General features: G+C 40.2%; 4 protein-coding genes and 1 long non-coding RNA gene across 7 annotated transcripts in view; 2 read left to right on the top strand and 3 right to left on the bottom strand.

The window, feature by feature from the left end:
* The window catches only part of LOC111672552 (uncharacterized), a 38,986-nt gene extending 36,581 nt beyond the window's left edge, over positions 1 to 2,405 (top strand). Inside the window, exons 9-12 of one of the 2 annotated variants that reach the window (XM_023429989.2) lie at positions 315 to 455; positions 573 to 657; positions 733 to 853; positions 1,804 to 2,405. In XM_023429989.2, coding sequence (XP_023285757.1) covers positions 315 to 455; positions 573 to 657; positions 733 to 853; positions 1,804 to 1,966 — 510 coding nt within the window. In that variant the 3' untranslated portion in view covers positions 1,967 to 2,405. Of the gene's footprint in view, positions 1 to 314; positions 456 to 572; positions 854 to 1,803 lie in introns of both variants that reach the window. The other variant, XM_087169618.1, reaches the window with a different exon arrangement.
* A 69-nt stretch (positions 2,406 to 2,474) lies between these two features.
* ttll2 (tubulin tyrosine ligase-like family, member 2) lies at positions 2,475 to 6,993 on the bottom strand. Its single transcript, XM_087169617.1, has 3 exons — positions 5,773 to 6,993; positions 3,794 to 5,172; positions 2,475 to 3,005 (listed from the first exon to the last, which is right to left on the bottom strand). The coding sequence occupies exons 1-3, from the start codon at positions 5,992 to 5,994 to the stop codon at positions 2,639 to 2,641; spliced, it is 1,968 nt and encodes a 655-aa protein (XP_087025743.1). The 5' UTR covers positions 5,995 to 6,993; the 3' UTR covers positions 2,475 to 2,638.
* A 65-nt stretch (positions 6,994 to 7,058) lies between these two features.
* On the bottom strand, positions 7,059 to 11,101 carry LOC111672577 (hatching enzyme 1.2-like). Of its 2 annotated transcripts, XM_023430022.2 has the most exons (12): positions 10,607 to 11,100; positions 10,465 to 10,518; positions 10,328 to 10,390; positions 10,202 to 10,252; positions 10,067 to 10,126; positions 9,923 to 9,969; positions 9,580 to 9,649; positions 9,379 to 9,493; positions 8,712 to 8,884; positions 7,572 to 7,653; positions 7,223 to 7,344; positions 7,059 to 7,142 (listed from the first exon to the last, which is right to left on the bottom strand). In XM_023430022.2, the coding sequence occupies exons 1-12, from the start codon at positions 10,638 to 10,640 to the stop codon at positions 7,120 to 7,122; spliced, it is 894 nt and encodes a 297-aa protein (XP_023285790.1). In that variant the 5' UTR covers positions 10,641 to 11,100; the 3' UTR covers positions 7,059 to 7,119. The 2 variants fall into 2 exon arrangements, with proteins under 2 accessions (XP_023285790.1, XP_087025746.1); XM_087169620.1 differs by lacking the exon at positions 10,202 to 10,252 and having other exon boundaries at positions 10,607 to 11,101.
* Positions 11,102 to 12,842: 1,741 nt separating this feature from the next.
* On the bottom strand, positions 12,843 to 17,999 carry LOC147817753 (uncharacterized). The gene is made up of 2 exons (XR_015438712.1): positions 17,412 to 17,999; positions 12,843 to 13,640 (listed from the first exon to the last, which is right to left on the bottom strand). It is a non-coding gene; the product is annotated as an uncharacterized LOC147817753 (long non-coding RNA).
* Positions 13,401 to 19,473, top strand: part of igf2r (insulin-like growth factor 2 receptor) — a 48,983-nt gene continuing 42,910 nt past the window's right edge. The window contains exons 1-2 of the mRNA XM_023430081.2: positions 13,401 to 13,607; positions 16,269 to 16,408. Coding sequence (XP_023285849.1) covers positions 13,471 to 13,607; positions 16,269 to 16,408 — 277 coding nt within the window. The 5' untranslated portion in view covers positions 13,401 to 13,470. The remainder of the gene's footprint in view (positions 13,608 to 16,268; positions 16,409 to 19,473) is intronic.

Below are 19,473 nucleotides of genomic sequence, written 5' to 3'. Positions count from 1 at the left end.
GTAAAGATGGGATTTTGGCCGCAAAATAATTCAGAAAAAGACAATAAAACAGGGTTACCTGCTAAAGTGACTTGTAGAAATGAGTCTAAATCATCAAAAGCTTTAGGTAGATGGATAAATAGATACAGTAGCTTTATACTTTATTATCCCAAGGAAAAATGATGTGTTGTCAGATATAAAATAAAAAAAAACACAAGATGAATAGATCACTGTAGCAGTAAGAAAAGAAGAAAAAGTGCAAGTTTACGAAACTTTAAATCGCCCTCTGAGGGAATTTTACCACCACGTTGACAGTTTTGTCTTTTTCTGCCCAGATGGAGCGACTTCTGTCCAACAGATGCAACCTGATGACTTTCACTAACAGGACGAAGAAAGACATTTCTGCAGAGCAGAAAACAAAAACAGTGGCATTTGTCAATGGAGACGTCAAACACATTTTGGAAGATGGGAAAGTGGTGAGCTCTGTGGTTCCCTTTGTTTCCTTAAAGTACGTTTAAAACCCAACGGTAGGAATTTCAAATGGTTCACCCGATCGAACTTGTCAAACCCGATAATGCGCCTGTGTGTTACAGGTGTATTACTACGCCGGTTCACAGACAACACATACCACCTACCCAAGTGGTCTGGAGATCCTTCACTTCCCCAACAAGCAGATCGGTAAGAGATGCACAGTATACGACTACAGCCGACAGTGTAGTATTTCTTTCACAATATGTCTCCTTCCGTCAACAGAGAGGCGACACCCTGGGGGGAAAAGAGAGATCTTATTTCCAGACCAGACCATCATGTACTTGGAGCCTGACGGCAGCGAGAGGACGATCTTCAGCGATGGCACCGTCGTTCACCTTTCCCCGTAAGACTGAAGTCAGTGCTTTATCTCAGGGTGTCCGCAGGGTCAGGAAGCCAGTGGAACCCAGGAAGACTAGCCGTCATTAAGGTGGCAGCTAACAGGTATCCTCATGAATAAATAATCAATGATCGTACACCATGAGGTAACCAGCACGAGGACAGACGCTGACAAAATCGAATTTTGATACCAACCATTTAATAAATGAAGGTGCGTTATGATGGGTTCTTATAACTCCATTAGACATGAAGGTATGATGAAATAAAAATACTTGAAATCCTCCAGTTTATCACACCTGGGGAAGAAGATGTGTTTGAAGTCTGACACCATGGGGCCCAAAAGTGAGGGACGAAGTTGAAGCAACTTCTTACAACTCTGTCTTTAGTTTATATTTGTTCACATTTTGGAAAACTGGCACCATTAAAAGTAGCTAAATTAGCTATTAGCAGTTTCTGTTAGCACTGTACTCATGGGACTCATCACTCTATTACTCCGATACTGGAGAAAAATTAAAAACGTGATGATTTACAGGCAAGTTCTGGAGGTGTAAGGAGCATTTCTTTTCAACATCAACAATCAGTGTCAATGTTTTAATGTTATTTACGTGTTACATTTGACTATTTAAGTATTAAAAAGCATGTGCTACTTATTTATCTACAGTGCATGTTCAAAAGTGCAGGCATACCTTGCATGCAGCCTTAAACTTGCAACAACTGATTTTTGGCCAGTTGGTGGCAGCAGAAACAACTTACAGTTGACATATCATCTCCCTTTAAGATATGATGAACTTGTTAGCAAACAGTTTATTTTCACATCCAGCAGTTACAGAGCAACATTATCTCAGAACAGAAACTCACTATAAAGCTCTGTAAATCTGAGGGGAGCTGCTGATTTAACCAACAAACAACCCCCGTTCATACTGTTTTGCTTTTGATCATCATCATCATCTCTTCTAGATCCGGTGAGAAGGTGGTTGATTTCCCCAACGGTCAAACAGAGCTCCACACTCGTCAGTATAAGAGGAGAGAGTATCCTGATGGGACAGTTAGGACCGTCTACGCCAACGGACGACAGGAAACCAAGTATGCATCTGGCAGAGTTCACATCAGGGAAAAATGAATGTGTGTGTTCATATATGTGCAGGTAGAGTGTGCTGTGTGCGTGAGGGAGGAAATATTTTTCAATAATGTATTTAATAGGGATCTGTAAAACCCACAGACATAATCATGGTTCAACAATCAAGTGTAGTTTGTCTCACAGTAATATTTCTCTTGATCAAGATCACGTACCAGCACGTGTCATTAATGTTAATGAGTTATCTGATAAACTCAGTGATGATGTAGCAGTTAAGCCTCCTGAGTGCTCCTGTCCAACAGGACACCGACTCAAATGGATGATTTTTTTTCTTTTTACTGATAATTGTCACTGTGACAGTTTTTGTCTCTTTTTTTTCCCTTCTCTTTACAGGAAAAAAGTCAAATGAATTAAATTACAGGAAACTAAATGGTTTGTTGACAGTAGGGTTCCAATAATTGTAATAAAAAATCCTGACAAGTGATATGACATAATGATTCAGTATTATCATTATCATTATTGTCATGGAGGATTTTTCTTGGGAAAATCCTTCGACATGCAGAAGTGATGTGTTGCACATTTCCACTTTCTAAGTTTATCAGAGGATAAACAAATCAAAGCTTAGCAGTAATCCAGGAAGAAAAAAGAAAAGAAGAAACGGGACTATCGCCATGATTTTCCTGTTTCAGATACATTTCTTTTATCTGTGCTTTCCAATCAGACTTGAGGTGTAGTTTTCAAACTGTTGTATTCTGCACGTGGTTTGAAGCATCGACTGAGCAGCGGAGGGTCCTCCGGCCCCCAGAACAGTGAATCAAAATCTTCTTCGCCCTCTGTATCTTCCTTCAGCTCGTCCTCTTCCCTCCTCCACTTTGTCTTGTCTTGGCCTGAAGCCAGCTGACCCGTCAGCTTATGAAGCTCCTGTATGATGCTCTTGATATCCAGCTCCTGCCGCGAGGCCTTCAGAGTGGCCGTGTTGAAGGGGAAGGTCCGTATGAAGTCTCCGACTCTGAGCGGAGGAATATGTTGTCCGTTCAGTGCTGTGGTTCCCTGTAAAGGAGTCCTTACTGGCTTGTGGCTCCCACTGTGAATCAGTCACAACATTTGTTTGTTACACTTTATAAATGGTTGGATCTTTTGAAAACGGCTGTTCAGTTGGGTTCAATCTGAGCAGTTTCAAGCCATGAAATGTAGTTTTTGGCATAAAACCCCAAATTTTATCATTGGCCAAGCTTCCAAAAAAACATTTAGGTCAAGAGAAAGTAAGTTGCCACTGAAACCAAGAATGATGTAATACTAATTATGGTGATGCATTCGAGATCTTCCCTGTAGACAGATATTAGTAATGATACATTCAGTCAAACAGCATTACATCCATACAATCAGGTGGACAACATCACTGTGTGGACAATGTTTTGCTTTTAAGAACATTAGCTAACTGGAGTCAGTCTAAATATTTATGCATTGTATTTAACAAATCTTTTTTTTTTTAAATCCTGATTGTGTTTGGCAACAGACTCATTGTAATTTGTTAACTTAATAAATCAGAGAAAGGACTTTTGGAAAGACTCAAAAGCCTCTTAAACCGCAGAAAGAAGAGTTTTGTGCTTCTCTGTACGCTGCTTATTGGCTTGCTGGCTTGATGATTTATTTTGTTAATCATTTTTTGTTGAGAGGTTGAGAGTTTAATGTGTCCTTTGTCGGGTTTAATTAATGCAGAAAAATACCACAATGACTTTGCACACCCACTTCTAATAAGAGAGAATCTAACTTTTGCACGAAGGACATTCATCGTCAGCCAGTTCACACATTCTCTTCAATGCCTGGTGTCTTTGCAAACTTACAGAAAGCACAGCAGTATAGAGCATATACCTGTAAATGTTGGGGAGCTTCCAGGACGCAGCAGAACGTCTGGATCCCAGCCCGCTCTGTCGGATGTCAGGTACCTTAGAGGAAACGTGTGTCTCTCCTGAGGGCTCCGGCTCAGCTTCTGTTTCAGTGTGGTCGTGGTTTGTAACCTCAGACACGTGAAGACTTCTGTTGTCCGTCAGCCGCGGTGCAAGGGCCGGACACGTCGGTCTGTTTACCACTGACGTGTTTGTCCTTGAATGTGGGGCAAGTATCAGGTTCAGGGTCTTGTCGGTATGGGTTTTGGTAACTGTGGTGTTAGTCTTTCTGCCCCTGGCTGCAAATAACTTGTTTAAGTCAACAGGGGGAAGGTGTCTTCGGATGTCTGCGACAAAAGCATGCTGTCTGGATTGTCTTTGTTTCATCTGTTCAGACTGGGGAAGAGTTTTCAGCAGAGGGAGGGCCTGAGTTTGTGAGGACTGGATGCCACTTGTTTTAATCTGAAATTTGGTTTCTTTAAACTTGGACAGCACAGGAACATGTGAGGGAAGGTTGGCATGGAAACAAGGCTGCTTGTACTTATGTTTCTGATAAGCTTTCTCTCTTAAGCTGTCAATCGATGTGTAGTTCATCAAATCAATCAGATCGCTGATCAGTCCTTTCTTCACTGTGATATCGGCTTGACAGTCCAGAGTCAACGCGGGACTGTAGTTGACCTCCAGCAGCCAGGGTTTAAACTTGATGTCAATAAGGATATCGAAGCCAAACAGCTCCACGCAGTTCGGACAGGAGGGGACGGAGGGAGCGATGGTGAGGAGGGTCAGAGTGACGATGTTGTTGATTTTCTGCCACAGAAGACGCTCGTTGATGTCTTGGCTTTGGAGGAAATGCCTGAACTTGCTCATAGTCCACTTGCATCCTTGGCCCACTCTCCCTTTTTCGGTTTTGTAGAAAGGACCGAACTTATTGATGCTGGTGTTGGTGAGGTGAGCGAACAGGTTTTGCAGAGATGACAGGTTGTACTTCTCGGTGGCGAAACGCACCAGTCCTTCCTGATGAATGTAAACAGTCAGTGGATGGAAGCTCTTAACGCACACATAGATCCTCAGGTCAAACTTGTAGCCGGAGATCAGCAGAGGGTTGCTGATGTACCTCTGTACAATCACAGAGCAGTCGTAGACCAAGTCCTTCATAGCCTCAAAGATGAAGATCCCTCTGCCTCTGGAGAGATCCACAGGTTTACATATCCAGTACAGCGACGGTCCTCTGGTCTGACGCAGTCGGTTGTATTCAGCCAGGAAGCGAGTGTAGTCGTTGGGGAGGATGAAGACAGTTGGACTGAAGTCATACAGAGATGAACCAAACGTGGATCTCATCCTCCTCAGGTTGCGTGCCAAGCAGTCCTTCCAAAATGAAAGTAAAAAAATGCAAATCGTTATTTTTAGAGTGCGATCATTTTAACTGAAAAAACAATATTCCACCTGCATCAACATGTGTTTTTTCTTCAGATAATGTATCCTGACACAAACTGCTTTTTAATGCCAGGTGTTAATGGGGTGTAAATGACAAGACTAGTGCTTCTAGTTTTTCAAGATTTCTTTTGTTTTCTGCCTAGTTTAAGTTAAAAACAATGTCAACTGTGTGGAGATGAAGGAATGAGGAAAAAATAAAATAAAGTACAAATCTCTGCAGGTACAGTACAAAATGAGCTGAAAGTCACTTTAAAGCTCAGTAACATTCTCTTGAGGAGAGAGGAAGGTGTGGGAAGATGCTGTAAATGCAGTTTCAATGCACTGAGGAGATGTCACATTTACATTTCCCAATGTTTACAAAGCAGTATGTTTCCTGTAAATTGATTTAGATTAAAGCAACAACAAATCATTTGTTAAAACAGATGCTTCTTTTGGCAATACTTTCTCAGGTTAATGTCCTTTATAAGAGCGCAGCATCTAAAACTGAATGTCTTTAATAGATAAAGTTAACCCAACATGTCAGAGCATCACCTTGCGCGTGATGCCAAGAGTTTTGGGATGGTGGTTGATGCGCTGCCATGGCAACAGGCTGTGATATTCTGAGTTGCGAAATGCAGAGCTGCGCCAGTAGAGGTTCCAGTCCCCCTCCTCTCGTTCTTCTTCATCAAATTCCTCCCAGCCTCGCTCCAGGAGAACCTCCCTCACCACCTCTGGACCTCTGTCATGTAGTCTGAACACCAGGGACGCAGCCATGCAGCATTCTAGGCTGAACTAAAGATTCAGCAGATATACAGAAGAGAAATGTGGATAATTAATGTCAGAGCATTCTGTCTTTATCTGGCAGTTGGGGCACTTAAGCTCCATTTAGATGGGATTATCATTGCAGGTGAAATAATCCCTGTGCTTCTTTGTAATTTAAATCACTTTGGACGGATTTTACCCTTCCTGGAAACACAGGATGTAGTCTGTAATAGACAAGGAGAATTAGCAGGACAAAGCTGATGTAATGAGCTTTTACTGGGTCTTGCTCTTTTTTTTCCTGTTATATTTGTGGTACAGTATATGTTGGTGTTGGCTTGTTTCCATCTATCAGATTGGCAAGAACAAGGACCAGCTAATTTGCTGCTGCAGAAAATAATGATACAAACCACTGATTTCTCCTGGAGAAGTTTGCAATAAATTGTCCAAATGCAGGTAATGCAAGAAATGATGTGTATTAAAGTGCTAGTTTCAGAATGAATGAAAAAAAAAAAAAAATGTATCAGCCTGAGCCTGAAGATGGTTTAAATGTTATTTCAGAGGCTTTAAATTGGAATAATTATGGGAATTTACAATGTTGGAAAAAAAATTTGTCTTACCTTTAAATGCTGAATGCACATGAACTACTTGTCTTATTGTCTTCCTGTCAGGTAAATGAAGAGTACATGATGCAGTAACAGTCCTTCCCCTTCAGCTCACCTTTCAGACAGTGTAGTGTTGACAGGCAGTCTGCTCTCTTGGCTCCTCCCACAGACAAAACCAGACTGGCACAAACAGGGACATACTGCGGGTGGTCTGTGACACAGGCTTTACTGCCGAACAATGGTTGCTAGGTGAATGACTGCCCATTGTTAGAACTGTTTTGTTTTAAATGCAGTTATCATAGAGACAATAGATTATTTTCAGTAAATACATTTTGTTAATGTTATGCAAAGCTGCCATCACAGTGAACATTTACGTATAGGAATAATATTATATTGGGTTATTATTTTTTAGCTGCACCTGTACAATCTACTCAGACTGACTGCTATACTTAAAAGAAATAAACAGAGAACATGTTTTTATTTTTACTTTTATTAAATTTCATGGCAAATGCAGGTAAACCATCACTAAGCCCGCTCACAATGATCTCATCCGCTCATCTGAAAGAGGAAATATGGTTTTAACATTGTGGAAATGCTTTCACTGTGTATTGAAAAACAGTGTGTTTACAGGTTGTTACCACAGTGGTAGAGCCTGTTCAGTCTCTGTATGTCCAGCTGGCTGAGATGTGTCCTCTGACCCATCTGCGCTCCGCCCTGCTTGGGCAGCATCGTCGGACTTCCATTTAGACTGAAGAAATACCTGCAACAACAAAAAAAAAAAAAAAACAACAGTAACATTTACATGCAAGTCAGTCACTTCCATTTTTGGAAAAAATAAAATGAAGCTACAGTAAGGACAAAATGATTAGATTGTAACATTAAAAAGAAAAAATAGTAATATTCAAAATATGTTTTAATGTAGATTGCAGCTGTTACACTTGGCAATGATAAGCCGTTACTGAAGAAATGAGGATGGTTAGGACTTACGACCCATAGTGCATTATGGAGTTAATGTCATACGGCAGGTTCAGAGTGTTCCCACGTTTCACCTTGAAGTTCTTTTGTCTCCCTTTAATCAGAAATGTTCTGAATGATTTATTAGGCTTTGGTCTTTTGAAGCCATAGCAACAAGTTGAAAATACAGTAGCTGTGTCCAAATGTGCCATATTATATACTATTACCACAGAATTCCATGTGGGTTCAATGTTGTCATTTAAAAAGGAGACTTCCTGTCCGGGCGAGCTTCTGTCATCCATCTACCTTTTGTAACTCTATGCAATCTCTAAATCCACATCCACTACAGCAGCATTTTATCAAAGTTAAACAACAATTAATTTATGACTAGAAAATGAAACTACAGCTCCCAGAATTCACAAGTGTTGCAGCATGGGTTCTTACGTCATGGCAACTTGGTTTCATCCATATCCATTAACCTTACCGGCTCCCGCTTCAAAAGTGTGTCCTGCTGTTATTACAGACACGTCTGAACTAACTAACCCCTCGACTCACTCACCTAGAACTTATGGGAAATGGTGTTTCCCCAATATTATTCAAATTATAAATCAAAATATATAAAGTAGGCTGCAGTTTTAGTTATTAGAATTTCTACAAAGGTCAATGAGATTTTCTTACATCTGAAGTTCCAGTTTCACCTCAGCTGCCTAAACTCCGCATCTTTGAACCTCTCACCCTGATCACATGCTTCTCCTGTTGTTATCTAGATGAAGTTAACCATTTTCCTTTTTATGTTTCATCCTTTGTTGTGTGTCCTTTTGTTTTTAACCTTTGATCTTTAACATAGTGGCACACTATTTGTCTTTGGTCGAAGGTGGATCAGCTGATCAGGTGACCACCTGCTGAGCCCATTTACAACAGAATAAAGATCTGTAAAAGGACAATGAAGACAGATTATGCTAATACTCTAAATCTAAAGCACCTTTTTATGTTTCTAGTTTTAATATATTGCAAAGAAGCGAGTTTGAATAATTCCACAGCTGCGGCTGCCGAAGTTTTTCTGCCCCCAAAAACAGATGCATGGAGTTGTACATTGGCAGAATGCAATAGTTTGGACACAGCTAGTGTTTTTCATATAGAGAATTAAGATTTTTAAAAAAGTGCCGTGTTCACCTGGCATGATGCTTTGCCACTGCACAGTGATGTACTGATCCCGGTCCTTGCGGGTGTGCTCATGATGCAATCCCAGTGCATGGACGATCTCGTGGCAAAGGTTCCCCACACTACATGACCGAGCGTAATACACTGCCTGGGGTCCTCCTCGACAGCCGACGGAGGACGCACAGCTGGAAAGTTAAAAAACAAAAAACAAACCTCCAGTGGTGTCAAGACATGCAGTTATAGTTTTAATTCATTTGTTTTGGCAGGTGTTGAATTTCCCCTAGGGGCTAAATAAAGTATCTATGTCTTTGAGATTTCTGCCTCCTCCTCCAACATAATGGAGGTGACTAAAAAAAAATTACATTTGAAAAATTCTACATCTTTTCAATAAACACACCATCAGCAGTTCTGAGTGGAACTACTTTCTGCTAAAGAAATAGTCCCTATAAAGCAACTATAGCGCAACACTGACACTGCACTACATTTTTAATGCTGTCAACAACAAATAATTCAGTTCTCCTCCAACACATTGGAATAGCTTATAGTTCCGAGTGCCCATACCTCTGCTTTTATTCAACAATTCAAATAATAAAGTAAAAACAAAGTGACAGTTTTGTAGAGTTTTGTCTTTTGAATGAACTGACCCTTTAACTGAAATATCCCGGGACATATTCCTCACCCTTTGCCGTTGAGGAACTTCAGGTAGCTCAGCTCTGTGGTGCGTCTTTGGAAGCGAATACACGTGAAGTCAGATATCATTTTGAAGGCGGTGTAGATGTTTGACTCTCGATCAGCTGTTAGAATGAAAACATAGAAAACTGTTTTACCATCTTCACAGCACTGGTCTCACATTATTAGAGTTAGAACCACGGCAACCCACCCACGTCATCACCGATGGTGAAAGGTACGATGGCGTCCAGCCACAGAGTCTCCACAGCATTCCTGTCCTCCTGTAAAGGTTAGACACAGACATTCAGGATCATTACCACTGAACTAAACACTAAGACTCCAGCAAGACTTACAGAAGTCGTCTGACAAGTTCAGCTTCAACACTCCCTGTCGTTTTCAGTTTCGTCCAAAATTCAGGTCACATTATATTACAGTGTATGTCATCTGTGTTTCCCCTTTTATCAGAGATATTTCTTACTTCCTCTGGTCTAAAAATTCCCTGATGAAACTACATCTTTCTTTCAGCCATGTGGACACAATGTTCTCCCTCTTACCGGAATCAAAATGTCTCCCTCTTGGACAATCATGTCCTCCTGAAGCTCTGCAAGAGTCAGAGTGTAGGATAAAAACACTCAGTGTACATTGCATTTATGAAAATGATTATTTTTTTCCTTTATGCGGAACATTTAAAATTTTACCCTCTAAGGTTTCTGCACTGTTTCTTTGTGGTGGCTCAAGCAAGCTGGAAATATTCCCACCTGCAGAAATGTAAACATTAAATTAGATCATTTCATTAAAATCTCAAAAAGTTTTAAAACCCAATGACAACCAACCTGGTGCATCACTCGTCACATTGTGGGTGTCATTTAAAGGAATCGCACCAACTGACAAAGACAATAAGAATCAGTCAAAGTTGGATTATAACTGTAATTTCATATTTATGAAAATTGAGTTTGTACCTTTCAGAGATTCAGTAGAGGCCGGCCGCGGCACATCAAACATGGGCGTCACAGTAACATTACCTGTGGAAATTATGGCGTACATCATAAATTAGTCTTTATGTTGGAGCTAATCTAAAAGTCCAAAGGGCACCAACCTGTAGCAGGAGTAGTTGCAGCATTGTGGGATATATTTACAGGGACGCCACCAGCTAAATGAAAACAAAGAGAGAATGATCATTGTAAATAAAAGAAATCATTATGTAGCAGGATATGCTGTTTGAATCCTTCAGTCTGTACCTGTCGACACGCAGATGAAGACCAGAAGCCACATAGTGAAACCCAGCACAGGCTCAGAGAAAGAGAAGACCTCTGTTGGCTTTCTGACAAAAAACAGTTACCAAGAGGCTTTTTTATTAACAGGTGTGAGTCATTCACACTAATTATGACCTTTCAGCTTCAGTCTGAACTGCAGAGGGTGCTGTAGATTTCTTAGTGGTGGGTTATTCTGTGGACACTGAAGAGTTTTTAAAAGTTGCAGTACTGACGGTGCATACAGAGATGCATCACCTGGAGAGGCAAATCAGGCAAATGTTTGGGGCCCCCTAAGGACAAAGGGGGCCCATGATAGGCCCTCATATTGGCACATTTTCGATTGACAACTATAAACCCCCATAAACCTCCCATAAACACACTTGCTGTATGATGATGAGCTGCAGCTAGCATCTGTAGTCTGATAATTTGCATGTGAGACATTTAGGGGACATCTGTAAATTGTAATATCTGCCAATAGTCTGCATGTGGGGGTAGTTCTTCAATGGGATTCTTTGCCCTCGGGCCCCCCAGAGATCACCGGGTGCATATAATAGCCATTCATAGTGAATTGTTGTTTGCTACTAGTTTTTTCTCTCCATGTTTATGTTGGCAACTATACAAATGTATGATTACATCCTTTCAGCAAAGGTTTAGAATCTTAGAAATATTTCTAAGTCAAGTCTTGAGCCCAGTTTGGTTTTTGTGCCTTAAAAGTGTCTCACATATTCAGAGAGTTTAATACTTTTTGCCGTCGCTGCATTGAGATCCTGGTATTTACAGACATTTAGAAAATAGTGCTCAAGAATTACTCTGGAGGGGGGATGAGGAGCGGAGGTGCTCTAGTAGGCCTATGATTTAAGACTCTCACAGTGTAATCACAACATTTCCTCTCATAGCTAAAATGTCCACTGTCAAATAAAAGCAAAAATGCCCAATAAATAATGAGCTCTTGAGGAGCTTTTCAAGTATGAATGTTGGAAATGAACGAATGCAAAGAAGAAGTGAGCTGGAGGAGCAAACATGTTCAGATTTCTGAATAAATACAGAATACAGGATTTTTCAGCAGCTGAGAATATAACAGGGGGAAAAAAGAAATTGAACATTGTTTAGACAGCTGGTCGTCAATGAATAGGCAGACTGCTTTTCTTTCACAAAGTGATGAATGAGGGTTTTTATGGCTCCCAGCATGACCACTAGAGGGCCCAATACGACACCCTGAACAACTGAAGGCTCTCAATCAAACTGTGTTGGTTTGTTACCCTGAGCTTGAACTTTCAGGCACGACTGCAGCTTTCTCCCAGGCGGAGGACTGACTCTCAACAAACTCCAGCAGTAAATGTTGGTGATGGCTGCGGTCAGAGGAATATGAGCTGAGGGTTTAGTGGTGAATGACGCAGGATTAGAACAGGATCGCTCTGCAAGACATAACTCAGGGCTCAAAGTCAATCTCGACTATCTAGCTATGTGCCATAAAGAATGCTGCGTTCAGGTGTCCTTGAACATGCAGCAGTATAATATGCATGTAACTAGAAATGCACTATGTCTATTCTTTTAATCAGTGAGTTGTTCTGGTCTTATAGCACCAGGATGTTGATGAATGACATGTGTTTATTGTTATTAATGGTGCTACATTCAGGCAATCAGAGGCAGTGCATACTACACAGTACACTAAACTTTTATGTGGTTTTCTAGATACAATCATATTTTACAGTTTATATATTGTGTCCAAGTGATGGACTCTAGAGTGCAAACTTTACAGAGGTCAGTTTAACACAGGCTTTCCCCCTAAATATGTGTAGCCACCAAACCCAAGGTTTAACCATTATCAGGCTTACTTATGCAGCTTACAGCTTTTTTCATTGGCTGAATAATACTCTCTGTGATGAGTCAGTTACTGCAACTGACAATTATATTCTCAATTAATTGTATTGGTCTCTAAAGAGTCACAAAATAGGGGAAATCCACATCACTTAGTACCAAAACCCAGGTTTTTGTCATCTGTTCAATCCCGTAGCTTTAAATGTAAGAGATGGGGGACAAAATCCTCATTCTGTGACAAATGTAATCACAAGTATATCTAAAGCTGATATGAGGCCTCAGCCATTCAAATTAGACAAATCAAGCGCATGTCTGCACAGTTGAAGTCTATTACAACTATCCTTCCACTGCGGCTCATTTAGGACACAGTGTTTAGGGAAAACATCAGTTACATAAAAATGCATTAGGAAAGGATTGTTTAATGGTGAGAAGGCGATTACAGCAAACAAAACCAGTTTTGTTGATCAAATTGGGGCCTAAGACAGACAGACAGGCAGACTCTATGTTGTTTTAAAAATGACTTAAAATTAATGTGGTGAACTGAGGAAACCCTGTTTGAGGCTATTTCCTGTACTCTGCCAAGGACCGGAAGGATTTGGTCTGGGTGGTAAAACAGCACAGAAGGTTGTGGGAACTTTTTCCTTAAACCTGAGCAGTGCATGCTGCACTACTTTATACCTTGATGCACCTTGGTGTTGCAATAACAACTTATCTAATTTATGGTTTATTGCCTCACTCAAGTGCCTTTATATAGATAGAAGACGCTACCTTTTCATATTTATCTTGTTGTCTATTTCTGAGTTACCAAACATAATTTCGTTATGTGCCTACAATGACAAATAAAAGTGTCTTGCGTCGTAGCTGTTACATTACAATTTTCCCACAGGCCCTGAACACAGCATCAGTCACTATCATGTGATGTCCTGTCATGTGGTGCAGTCACTTCCTACTGATTTGGTCCGGAGCAGACAGACTCTGCTGTATCATGTCGTCTTAGTCGGGCTCCTCAGACATTATCCACTGCAGTGAACATGTTGTTTCGGTATAAATCCAGCCGTTGTGCGTCTCTGAAGCTGGGCCTTTGGTTCGTGGCGAGTCTTGGATGTTTGCTAGTCCGGTCCGGAGCAGAGGAGGACAGCAGCAGCCTGTGGTACCAGGACCTCTGCAGGTAACTAACACACCTCCGGAGCAAACACTGCAGCTACGAACACAACAAATAACAACATTACAGCAATTCTTCCCAATCCTTAATAAAGCTAATTCTAACTTGATTCATAGATAAGTCAGTGGATGATTTATTTGCCTGTTGTCGGACACTCCGTGACTCATAACAAGGATGAAATGAAACATTACAAGATTTCCTGTTAAATTTACCTTATTAACAATCAATTGGCTCTTCGTTTCAGTTACAATATCAACTTTTACATTTGGTTTGCCAGGCTTGCTAACGTTAAATTACCTGTATCAACGATGCAAGAGAGCTAATATATCGATGAAAACAGTTTTCTTGTCTGAAAAACCGAGCTGCTTGATAAGTTTTAGTCGGCCCACAGTTGAAATGACTCTCTGGAACTCTGTGAAAATTATCTCAGGCTAAACGAGTTAACGGTTATCTCTTGTTTTTGTCAAGCTAAAGTGTAGCCTAGCTAACTGCTAACGCTACATCATGCAACTGTCATGTAACAGCTAACGCTAACTGTTAACACAGTAAATCACATGTTTTAGAAAGAGAGTCTGGCATGGCAGCTTTTACATAAGAAAACATTCACTCAAGTGCTGCGTTTGAATATAAATTTGAGGTACTTGTACTTGAGTATTTCCATTTTATGATACTTTCACTTCTATATTTCATAGCGAAATATTGTACTTTGTATTTCACTACATTTATTTGGCAGTTTTAGTTACCGTTTACTTTACTTATCAATATGTTTGTATACTGAACATACAGTATGAAGAGCTTGTAAAACATAATCCATTATTAAACTACCCACCAGTGTTTACAAGCAGAATTAGATTATCAATAAGAAAACCACGTAATTTTAAACATGTAAATATAATAAACATTTCATATTTCCAGCTTTTCAAATGTGACGATTTTCTGCTTTTCCTTTTGAATTATTCTGACTTCAGTTTAGTTTTAATAATTGTGAGGTTTGGACTATTTGTTGGACAAAACAAGCATTGTGAAGGTGTCACTTTGAATCTTTACAAACCAAACAATCTATCAATTAATCCAGCAAGGAGATAAACCTTAAAGGAAATAACAATTGGTTGCAGCCCTACATAGTTAAAAAAAAAAAAAAAAGATAGCTCCACTTCAACCAACTGTTATTGTAAAGAAGATGTGCATTAATACATAAGTAATAATAATCTAATTATTACCTCCCCTGTGACTGTTATACTGTTATATTACTAGATCTGAACAGTATAACAATCACAGGGACCATTTTTTCTGCATTGAGTACTAATTTTTATACATGCTCTTAATTAAGATACATTTTCAACTTTTGATGCAGGACTTTTACATGTAATGGGGGACTTGTACAGAGTGGTCTTAGTGGTTTTACTTTAGAAAAGGATCTGACTAGTTCTTCCACCACTGATCAGAGGTAACATTATACTGCAAACTGTCGGTTAAATACAGTGTTGTCCTCCTGTTGCTCAAATATTGACACAGCAATAAGGGTGAAAAGATAACAGGTAGGTCGGGCTGAAATATCAAGCCTGTTGCATTTCCATAACAATGTTCATGTAAGTAGGCTGTTTATAAACAGAGATAGTTCGCCAGAAACTTTTGTCAGGTTTATTTGCAAATGGGATATAGGCAGCAGTAGATGAAGTGTCATTCAGATCATTTACTTTTATTTATCATTTACTAGAGTTGTGTGCAAAAGTTTGTGCAGCCCTGGGCAGATTACATATTTTGATGATTTTTGTAGTGAAAATAATTCAATGCAACCCCTGCAGCATACAGACATTTAAAAAGAATGGGCCTCAAATGTTAATGCGCTGTTAGTTTTTATTCCATGAGCTTAAAAAACAGAAAAGAGACGCTCTCCTTGCAGGTCGCTCCAAGTGCTGAGATATTTTTAGGCTGTCTGGCTCACACGGTGTGTTTAAGATCCGCCCATTTTCAATGATGTTCAGGTCAGAGGACTGTGGGAGCCGTTCAGAAAGCTCCAGCTTTTTTTTCTTGAAGTGCTTCATGGTGGACTTTGAGGTCTGTGTCAGATCAATGTCTTGTTTTAGAAACAAGCTTCTTTTCGCTTCTTGACTGACTGCAGGACAAATGCATCCAGTTTTTGCTCATATTCACTGGAATCCCTTCTTCCCTCTATCTTTGCATTGTGCAGTGTGTCTGTTGTTATGTCGATCAGTTTATCGATTTATCGACTAATTAATGCAGCCGTAAATCAGATGATTCAATTGCTTAATCTATAAATTTTCAAAGTAATGAAAAATACCCATCACAACTTTCCTAAGGTTGAAAATTTGCCTGTGTTTTTGTCTGACCAACACTCTGAAACGTCAGTATAGTCAGTTTATTACCATGAGACAAAACAAGCAGCAAATCCTCACGTATGAGAAGTTGGAACTAGGTCATTTTTGTCATTTTTGCTTGCGACAATAAGTCACTCAAACATTTCTTTACTAAAATAGTTCATTTTTCTGTCGATTAACTATTGTTTCAGCTCTGCAAGCCAATTTTAATTTATCTTCTAATGTCAGGAAAATTTTGTTCTGTGGATCAGTAAATCAATCAATATGGAAAAGTCTCTGCACCAAGTCTGTCCTGTGTCCTTCATGTCTTTTATTTCTTGCGTTGCAGTTATAAATGGGAAGCTGTGGACCGGGATAACAATGTGAGCTACACGTTGAAGCTCTGCGAATCTTCACCGTCAACCAGCTGCGGCCCCGGCACCGCCGTCTGCGCTAGCAGCCTCAAAACCAACACCAAACAGTCTGTTGGTAAGTACCGGTGCACACTGGGACACAGTAAAAGTTTTGCAGTTGCATCAAAAGCTTTTATCAGCCAGGTGTCATGGCTTCATGTCACTCTGCTGGAGAGATAAAACACTAAACAGGAAAGAAGCTAAGAGGAGAAAACATGATTGTTTAGGAAAGTTTGATCATGGTTTTGACAGGTTCTCTTCAGCATGAACGATGACTGTGTGTTCAAATGCAGCTTTTCTAATAGTTTAATGGACCTGGTGACATTTTAAGGCCTGTTGTGTCATTTTTTCAAATGTCACTGTGGTCAGAGACTTTGTTCCTGTAGAGAGCTGCAGATGTAAAGGAGTGTTTAAGTGCAGTTTCTGTGGTTTGGAGGGTGTCAGAGAACCTGTTTTCAGCCGGTTGTCTTCTGTCACAGTGAAGAATGTGATAGAATACCTGTGATTGGCCAAGAGTTAAATGGCAGAGATGATTCATTTCCCTTTAGTTTGGACGTGAGGGTTAAGCCAGGCAGCCCCAAATCACTCGCCCCAGACAGAATCTACCAGACTGGTTGTTGTTTAATGTACAGGTTGAAGGGGGGCGGGGTCACAACTTGAGACCTGTGTGATGATGCTTTGAATGTCCCCGGAGAAGATGTAGACCACATTGCCACCACATTCCCGCAGTGTCTGCACCTGTTTTCTTCTTACTTTGTGCAGTTCTACTATGAACAGAAAGTGATTGTGCCGTTCTCTCTCTCTCTCTCTCTCTCTCGCTCAACACTGAGGATGCAGTCGTGTTGTTTGAATAAACTTTATTGGCATTGTCACTGGACATAAACGACAGGGGGCTCCGTGCTTATGATCAGTGTGAGCTCCTCGTCGTGTTTGGCTGATTGACCTGTGCAATGTGAGAATAGGTTTCACAGGTGCTCATTCCAACGTGTGCAGTGAAAGTTACACAATTTACAGGTTCAGTAAAATCACAAAGTGTCTGCTCAGCTTTATGTGGGAGTCGTAACGAGAGGATGGCTCACCTGTTGTTGTTTTGGCATTGGCTGTGGCCCTCAGTCACCTGTGTAAAGTTCGCTTATAAATCAAGGTACTGTAATGTCTTCTTTGCTGTACTTTGGACATCATTCGTTCTGGCTTGTAGCTCCTCAGGGCCACAACCTGTGTGAAGTTGCAAATTTCAGCTCAAAATGTGGTTTAGCAATCGTCACCTTTGTCCCCGGCAGGAGACAGGCTCAATGTCATAAAAACAAATAGAATAGATTCCTGTTGTCGCCTTGTGTCCGACAGCGTTGTGCAGGATAATTGAATTTGCTTTGCTGGGGAGCAGCAGTGTGTTTACAGCAGGAGTCGGCCAGAATCCAGCATGTTGGAGTTTACTGTCACAGTCTGACCATGAGCTGATGCACAGTTGGCACTATCTGAGTCCGATGCGTCCCTTGTGTCACATGACAGCCACACAGCAGAACATTTAGTGGCTCTTTAGTGACACTGCTTGAAAAAATCTAATTCCTAGCAGCTGGTGTGTTTATATAGCTGCACTGTGGTCATTTTGTGGGTATGAAATTAGCTGTGAATTAACTGGGAGCAGGACTGTGGTCAAGAACATTTGAACTGTGAAATGCTGTAGTTTGATTTCTTTTTCTCCTCTTTCTAAGACCTGAAGTGGAGTGTGGTGGTTAAAGTGTGTCTGCACATCAGTGGCTGTGAAGGGAAAACAATAGAAACAGTGTGTAGAGTCTTTTTGATTACTGATTTAAATATCTGGAGATTTTGAACAACTTTTTTTTTTAGATATATTTTTTTTAGATAATTTTGACATATAAGATGCACTACTGCCTCTGCATCTCTACTGTATAGATAGATAGATAGATAGATAGATAGATAGATAGATAGATAGATAGATATATCAAAATATTTGCAGATTCATTTTCTGTCAATTGGCCAATCAGTGAATTGACTAATTGCTGGAGCTGAAGTTGCTGTTGTCATAGAACCTCATCTAGTGCCTAATCTCTCACTGTATATGAGACCTGATGAATATCCTGCTCTGATGGAAACTGCAAAACAATCAATATAAGAATAGATGTTAATTATATTTACAGAAACTAATAAATCAATGGAATTTACACATGGTTTAAACAGTGGATGAGTTTATGTCAGGTCATAAACAGCGACTGAAGTGTTGTGAGGGGAGTTATTGTTGCTACATCTCATATACAGAACTCATGACATGACCAGTGAGGGGTTTATTAAATGTCGAGAGAAGTGCAGCTGCATGGATCCATCTCTCAGAGCTTTATTGGAACATTAGCAGATCTGATCTCTGTGCTGATGAGGCTGAATCTGATCTCTGTGCTGATGAGGCTGAATGTGCTTGTGTGTGTGTGTGTGTGTGTGTGTGTGTGTGTGTGTGTGTGTGTGTGTGTGTGTGTGTGTGTGTGTGTGTGTGTGTGTGTGAGCAAGATCCACATCTGTGTCCTAGAGGGGCTCTTTGATACCAGCAAAATCTTCTTTCTGCAGTTCAACCAGTTAGACCTTTAACCAGCTCATGTGCTGCATATATATATATTTTTAGATGAATTAATAAAAACTGTAATAAAAAAGGATCTGGGAGAGTCGTTCTAATGTTGATTATTAGCCAAACACCATCTTTCTGTTAATTTGTGGTTAACTTGTAGCTCTTGTGTTAAAGTTATGTGTCACTTATCAGACCGGACCCTCAGTGAACAGAGACAGCCCTGATCTCTGATTAATACAGCAGCCTTAATTGATTAAGCTGAATCTAAAGCAGCTCTCAGACCTTCTCAGTCATGCTTCATATTTGGAGGCTGAAAAACAACTCTGCTCCTGGAAACCAGTTTAAACTGAATATAGATGACTCAATGATGAAAATAGTTGGTTGCAGCTATAGAAGTTATTATATTGACCAAGAAAGTAAAGCTGAATTTTGTTTTAGTGAAAGAACATTAAAATCAAAAACTTGAAATTGAAAAAAATAAAAAATGTTCTTATTCTTTACATGAGTTACCTTTTGTGCAAATTAGAGCTGCAGCAATTAGTCGATCCAGAAAGAAAAGGTAATCA

The sequence above is a fragment of the Seriola lalandi genome, unplaced genomic scaffold, assembly GCF_002814215.2.
Source record: "Seriola lalandi dorsalis isolate HSWRI2012SDOR001 ecotype SW California unplaced genomic scaffold, Sedor1 jcf7180002054901, whole genome shotgun sequence".
NCBI lineage: Eukaryota > Metazoa > Chordata > Actinopteri > Carangiformes > Carangidae > Seriola > Seriola lalandi.
The sequence above is the reverse complement of the archived record's forward strand: the minus strand, read 5'-3'. Positions and strand labels throughout refer to the sequence as shown.

Coding starts and splice junctions, on each gene's coding strand:
- LOC111672577 (XM_023430022.2), bottom strand. CDS start 10,640: ATGTGGCTTCTGGTCTTCATCTGCGTGTCGACAG. Junction 7,654..8,711: donor GTGGCAAAGCATCATGCCAG/GTGAACACGGCA, acceptor TTCTGATTAAAG/GGAGACAAAAGAACTTCAAG. Junction 7,143..7,222: donor GAACAGGCTCTACCACTGTG/GTAACAACCTGT, acceptor TTCCTCTTTCAG/ATGAGCGGATGAGATCATTG.
- ttll2 (XM_087169617.1), bottom strand. CDS start 5,994: ATGGCTGCGTCCCTGGTGTTCAGACTACATGACAGAGGTCCAGAGGTG. Junction 5,173..5,772: donor CTCTTGGCATCACGCGCAAG/GTGATGCTCTGA, acceptor TCATTTTGGAAG/GACTGCTTGGCACGCAACCT. Junction 3,006..3,793: donor AAGCTCCCCAACATTTACAG/GTATATGCTCTA, acceptor ACTGATTCACAG/TGGGAGCCACAAGCCAGTAA.